This window comes from Egretta garzetta, unplaced genomic scaffold (genome assembly GCF_000687185.1).
Source record: "Egretta garzetta isolate BGI_Z169 unplaced genomic scaffold, ASM68718v1 scaffold179, whole genome shotgun sequence".
In the NCBI taxonomy this organism is placed as follows: domain Eukaryota; kingdom Metazoa; phylum Chordata; class Aves; order Pelecaniformes; family Ardeidae; genus Egretta; species Egretta garzetta.
Window position 1 is genome coordinate 538,296 of NW_009270001.1, and position 6,953 is coordinate 545,248.

Here is a 6,953-nt window from a genome sequence, read left to right on the forward strand (position 1 = left end):
CCCGCTCCAACACTTCCATGTCCTTCTTGTGCTGAGGGCTCCAGAGCTGGACGCGAGTACTTCTTAAAAACTACTTTGTTTTGCAAAGCTTCAGGAGCTGAACAAACTTTACTTAGCGATGTCTACCAGGAATTGCTTTTAAACTCTTTATCGTCTTTTTTGTGGTCCCAGAAGTACCTCTGCACTTTGGAGCAGTGACTTACAATTTGACAGGATTTGGGGAGGAACAGATGGTGCCAGTCTGATGTCAGAGATGTGCTTTGTGTTGCTGCTGTCAAAATTTTAACCAGATGTCGGGATATGCGTGAAAATACTGATTGCATAGGGAATCGGGTGACTTCTGCTATTTCCTAATTTTAGGGTTCTTGATGTCACAACTTCAATATTTTTAACATATTTTGAGCGTAGAGGAACCTTTCTGGGTATCTATGTTTTAATAGCTCAGCAACAGGCTACTTGAGCAAGTTTCACAACAAATTACCTGTATTTTGTTGAGCACAACCTGAAATGCTTGAATGAAGGTGTTGGGGGCGGGGGTGTGTGGAAATAAAGATATAATATTAGAAGCTGATATTCAGCCAATGCCTGTTAATAGTTCTTCAGGCAAATGTCAAGCAGCAGAGGTTTGTTATTGTGGTGTGTAAGGAATGGGCTTCCCTATGCTGGGCTATGTGCTCCAGGGGTGAAGAAAGCAGCAGCAGCATTTCACGCAGGGGTTCATCTCCTCCTGTCTCTGCAAGCCCTTGGAGATGTTCTGGAGATGTTCAGTGCGTCCTTTATGTTTTAGCTGAGGTTTATCACAATTGTATATTATTCACCGTTATTTCGATAGAGTCCAGAATAAATCCAGCATCCATAATGTAGGTGGTAGCAAGGCGAGGGAGACGTAGATGTGTGAAGATGGAAGACTGTTGTGTGATGCAAATGAACTTTAACAAGAAAATGGATTACCTTACAAAAACCTTTCTTCTCTGCCGCAACAGGGATGAGAAGAACCAGTCCATCATCGTGAGCGGGGAGTCGGGTGCTGGAAAGACGGTCTCCGCCAAATATGCCATGCGCTTCTTTGCAACCGTTGGTGGTTCTGCCAGTGAGACCAACATTGAAGCCAAAGTCCTTGCGTCAAGCCCGATTATGGAGGTAAAAGCTGCGTAATTTCCTTTGTCCTTCTTGCAGCGATCACTGCGTCTCTCCCAAAGTCACAAAAACAGTGAGAGCTGTAGGGGCTTGTGAGCCAGACCTGATCTGCAGCCTCACAGCAGTCCTGAGCTGGACTGAAAATGCAGAAATGCACTGATAGCCTCCACTTAGCCCACCCCAGTTGCTCCTCCGATGGTGTTGAAGCTGAGCTCATGCATCCCCAGCGCGGCTCCCAGAGCTGGGCTTTGACCAGGGCTCTGGAGCGGAGAGCCTGAGTGGTGCTGTTGGCACCATTAGTATTTTATCATCTTCATCTTCCTCCTCCTCTTGCCACCGCATTGTGGTATAGGCATGAAATAGAAGAGAAAGTGATTACTTAATCTATTTGAGGTATTTTGGTGCAGTTTTATTTTTGTTAATTTTCTGTTGCTATCAATCCTATAGGAGAATAACAAGTCCCATTATAGGGAAATTTCCTTTTACAAATATAGAAGAAATGGAAAGCTGCTTTGTTTCAGTGCACCATGACCAGATGGTGAAAATAAATGTCTGAGTGCCTAAATCCCATTTTCCAAACAGATTTTGGAGTCCTTCATTTGCAAAATACCCAAGTTGGTATGAAGAGGAGGTTTGAGCTTTTCCAAAGTCAGTTAGGCACTTTGTGTGACTTTCTTTTAAAGGCAGGAGCTAGCAGTGCCGCTGTAGTGGAGCATAGTGCTTAAACTTAGGCTTGGCTTAACCTGCAGGGAGGCTTCCTATCATGGTGCCTCATGGCCACATTGTCTAATAGACACGGAGATGGTAGCTGATCCAGGATGAAAACCAAGGCCACCCCAGCCTGAGAGGCAGTACGCATGGTCTAGCATCATGCTGCCTGACGTGGGTGCAAGCTGGAATGGTAAAGCACGTGATGATGGTGCAGATGAGCAGTATGAAAAACCATGAAATTGTACGGCTGGCAGAGGACACTCGATCTGCCGCAGCGTGGGCTTCGTGCTGTTTTACTCCTTTCCTCACCCATCTCCTGTGCCTCTGTGAAATGTAGCTGCAATACCTGAGAACACTTAAAAGCACCCAAGGAAAACTTCATAGTGCGTGCTATTCTTCTATATGACCCCATAGTTTTATTGCTCTAATTTTCTTGCCTGTGTTCAGTTCTGGATGTAATTTCTAAGTGCTGGGGCCAGGGAACCTGTCTGTCTGTATTGGAAATTGCTGAGAACGTTGCTCATGCAAAAACCATAAAGAGAACTGCCTGGTTTGCAAAAAACCCAAAGTTTAAGTGTGAAGATGGAGTAGATGGATGTGCGTGTCATGAAATAGCCCTTAGCAATGAGGTGCACAGTGTTTGATGTATGGGACATAATGTCCCCGGGGCAGGTATCTCTACTTTATAGACAAGGAATTGAAGATAAGGTGATGCTGGTAATTCTGGATTGTAAAATATCCAGTTGTAGCGTTTGCTATCGCAGTTTGTGAACCTTGTATTTCCCTGGGGGATGGGTGTTGGGCTCTGGGCAGAAATGGAGAATGTGTGCTGTGCCTCTGCCCTGTTGCTTTTATGTATGTTCTGGGATGCATGCTGGAGGACTGGAGGTGGGAAGTGGGGGCTGTGGGTCTGGGAGCGCTGTAAGCGATGGGGATGGGTGAGTTGCAGGAAAGGGGTACATAAATGGGCTTGGGGGGAAAGAGGTGCGTTAGCTAGCAGAGGAATTGGGTCGGTGGTGGATGGATGGGGCAGGGAGCAGGTAGGGCTTGCTGAGGTGGTCTGGGAAAGGCAGCCAGCCTTAGAGAGGTGTACAAGGGCTCTTTTCTGTACGTGCCTATCCCCTTCAATCACTTTTCCTGTGCTTGCTTGAGGCTTATTGCATGGCAGGGGAAGGGTAGTAGAAAATGAGGCTAGTGTAGCCATGAATGGGAATACTGTCTTTCTTTGGTCCTCTTGCATCATCACAAATTGCTTCTTTGGTTGCTTGAGGGATTCCCGCCTTTGCAGTGCTGCACCCCTGACATTTGCACATGGGCTGGATTCTCTTCTCTCCCTTCTGCCACTGTGTGTGGCAGCATTACCTGTTCAGGAGATGCCAGGTAGGCCCTGAAGAGGCTTGGAGGGCCTCTGGGCGTGACACCAAATCCATGGAATGAAGCCTGAACTTCTGGAGATGGAATGCAGCTGGTTCCCCTCCCTCTCACAGGGCTTTGTCACCCACGTACCCTCCAGGAGAGCTGCTGATGTTGACTTTTGGTGAACGAAGGTGGGGGCTTCCTATAAGGCAAAATAGGAGTGCTGTGGCTGTTGGGATGTAGATGGTCTAATTACTGAAAATACGGTGTTTCCAGCATTTTTACGGAAGAAAACCGCATAGAAACAGAAATGAGTATTTGTACAGTACGAGTCCTCCCCAAAGTCACGTCATTGCTCTGCCTTCTGCTTCTGGGAAGGGGTTTTCCTCAAATCCTCCCATGACTATTTATGTAACACTGATTATGAATTTAAACATTAAAAAAAATTAAAAAAATTAAATGTAAAAATTAATGTTTAACTTTGTTTTATGCAGGCAATCGGAAATGCCAAAACAACAAGGAACGACAACAGCAGTCGCTTTGGGAAATACATTCAGATTGGCTTTGATAAAAGATACCACATTATTGGTGCCAACATGAGGACATATTTGTTGGAAAAATCACGAGTTGTATTCCAGGTGAGGAGTCGTGATTTTCTTTTCTTTTGGGTGCTGTACTCTGGCAATTTAATAGTCTGGGTCTTTGGATTGAAAAAATGGCTTTAAAAAAAAAATTAGCTTTCCTGGTGGACACAGCTTCCAGATGTGTCTTTTAGGCTCAGTTTTTTGCATTTGTTCTTGATGGTCCCAACCTGGTGACCTCATCCTGGAGGAATATGTACCTGGAGCCCTGAGGTGGAGAGAACAATCCACCTTGAGCCTGGAGCCACCTCTCTCCAGCCATCTGGCCTGGCTGCTGGGCAGGGGTGGAAAGCCTTTCTCTGGGCAGCTGCTGAGATTTTTACTGAACCTCTTAAAAAGCCAGGAAGAATAAATTGCAGGCAACAGTCTTTTGTTTTGAAGATGGAGGAGAGGCAGGAGAAAGGCTGAGGAGGCTGATGTCTGTGCTGCAGCACGTCCTGTGGGTTTCTTGTGCAGGGCTCAGGACAAGCTTTCTTTTTTGGTGCTTGATATCTAACTTGGAAGCATCTGCAAAACTTTTGTCCTTCCATCAAAAAAACCCCAACTACAAAAATCCTAAAACCAAACAACGTTGGGAAGCCACGAGTGGAGACCACCTCTGTTAATGTTGTTGTTGGTTTGCAGTGTGGTGCTTCCTAGTTAACTTAGCCCAATTATCCCAGAGAGCGATAAGGTTTTGGAAGGTAATATAAAGTTAGTTATTTCATTTGCAAGATGGGCAATGTACTTCGGTCAGGGCAAGGCTTGGCACCCCCTTTTTTCCAGGTGGCACAAGGTCCCTGTTGTCTTGGTGGCACCAAGGGGGTCTTGATGGTGGGAAGCAAGGAATGGGGTCAAGATGGCCCTGGGCTCGGCAGGCACTGGACTGAGGGTGGGAGCACTGCTGTAACCTCTTTGTGCCTCTGGTAACTCAGCGTTTTCCCCATAGGCAGAGGATGAGCGCAACTACCACATCTTCTATCAGCTTTGTGCCTCAGCAAGTCTTCCAGAATTCAAAGACCTTGGACTAAGTAAGTAATTCTACCTCTCTGTGCACCAGAAGCTGCTGCCTAGGTGTGATGGCAACAGGAAAACATTGTGGGGTTAGAAATGCAGGTCATCGATGAGGTTGTGTGTGCCTGTTCAGTGGGAGGAGGTAAAGGGAGATGAGCTTGAAGGGCTGCTTCTCCCCAGTGGACCACAGGTTTGCTCATGCCATCTCCAGGGATGAGCTTGGATATGAGACGCCAGCTCTCATCACCTCTGCTGTGTGGCAGCTTGCTGCAGAAAGCACTTGAAGGTGCTGTTAGGCTCCTGCAAGCGCTGCTGGTGGGCAGGAGCTGTTGCTGGGGGTCAGTCGTGGTGGAAGATGCCTGGGTATGTTGTAGAAACTGCATGCAGAAACACAGTGAACCGCAGCCCGTGGTAGCTGCCAGCTGATGCAGGGAGATCATGTGTTAATATTGTACGAAACGTGCGTAAAGGTCTGTCTTTTAAATGAACTGTGAGCATGGGTTGATCTGGCCAGAGGCTTGGCAGAAGTTGTGTCCTTTGAATCCATTATATTTTTTCAGTGGTTAACTCCTGGGCTGTGTCCTGAGTTGTTGTTTTGGTTTTTTTTGGTTTGTTTTTTTTTTTTTCCCCAGGATTTGCAGCAAAACCTCTGTAAGACACCTGAATAAGAGGTTTTTCACTTGCAGCAGGGGGTACAGAGACGTGGTGTAATTAATTTTTGATCTCAAATATTTGCTGTTGCTTAAAAAGAGCAGTGAGGCTTAAAACATGTTTTTAAGTATTTAAAATGGCGAGGAAGGCAGGTTGTGATCCCAGTGCAGAGCATCTTGCCACTGCAGAGTCTCGCAGAGGTTTCCATCGTGGCTACAGAGAAGTGGTAGATTGAGAGAGAGGCTTTTGGTTTCTGGGTAGTTCTGGGCTGGTGTTAACGACTTTTTGGGTTGCCGTAGGCATGTTGGTGGCACTTACCGAGTGCTGGTGCTGAAATGGAAGCACTCCTGTTCTTGTCCTGTTGTCACCAGTAAGCCTCGGTGCATTACCCAGTTGTAGTCCATACTCTGCCCAGTGACACTAAACCAGGCAACCCCATCCATGAATTTTCTAAGGCACAGGGTAACTTCTGAGACTGTCTAGGCTTAATCTTAGCATCTGTCCCAGGACATCTGTGTGCGAGGTGAAGGTTTTGCATGATTGACTGTGCACCGGCCGTAGTGTGAAACCTAGGTCAAAGCTTGTGATGGGCCTGGGGCTCCTTTCGGTCTCCAAGGGTCCCAAAATGACATCCCTTTGACAGTGGCTTCTCAGCTACCATCAAAGCACATCTCTTTGAGCACTTTCAAAAGTTTCTGCCATTGGGTTATGCACTTCATTTTTGCAGAGATACTCGAGTAATGATGATGTCTGCTGGCATCTTAAAATTCAGAAATAAATTATTTCAACCCAGTCTGGGAGATGAGTTGATGTGGGAGAGCTCCAGCCGTGAAACTACCTTTATCTTGGGAATGTGTAGATTGGAGGAAACCTCAGTCTTTTTCAATGTGGCTCTCTAAAAACATCATCTGTATTTGTGGTGACGGGCAGGCTGAAGGCTGAGAGCTCCCTGCTCTCCTGGTGCATCATCCAGGACATCTTTATGCTGCTGTGACTGTGGCTCTCGACTTGATTCACTGTCTCAAGGGAGAACGTGTAATGGCAACAGCTGGAGATGGTGGGTGCTGGGGCTGTTAGCCCACAAGGAAGCCTTCTTGGGTCATTTCTAATAAAAATTTTATGTTGCCAGTGCGTGTCAGTCTCCAGCTGCGTTCTTCTTCTTGTGATCCACAGAGCACAAGACCTCTCGATCCCTAGGTGTAAGAAATCGGGCAAAGAAGGGAAGAGACCGGCATGGCTGAGACAAGAGATGCTGGTCAAACTAAGGAGGAAGAGGGAACTGCACAGGCAGGGGAAGCAGGGACAGGCATCCTGGGACGAGTACAGGGACACGCCCCGGTTGTGTAGGAATGGGGTCAGGAAGGCCAAGGCGCAGCTGGAGCTAAACTTGGCTAGGGATGCAAAGAATAATAAGAAGGGATTCTACAGGTATATCAGCCGGAAAAGGATGGTTAAAGAAAGCGT

The 6,953-nt window shown here is 46.8% G+C and overlaps 1 protein-coding gene across 1 annotated transcript in view; it reads left to right on the forward strand.

The window, feature by feature from the left end:
* MYO5B (myosin VB) overlaps nucleotides 1-6,953 on the forward strand; it is a 134,744-nt gene that overhangs the window by 24,117 nt on the left and 103,674 nt on the right. Inside the window, exons 5-7 of the mRNA XM_035903088.1 lie at nucleotides 984-1,140; nucleotides 3,699-3,842; nucleotides 4,774-4,855. Coding sequence (XP_035758981.1) covers nucleotides 984-1,140; nucleotides 3,699-3,842; nucleotides 4,774-4,855 — 383 coding nt within the window. The remainder of the gene's footprint in view (nucleotides 1-983; nucleotides 1,141-3,698; nucleotides 3,843-4,773; nucleotides 4,856-6,953) is intronic.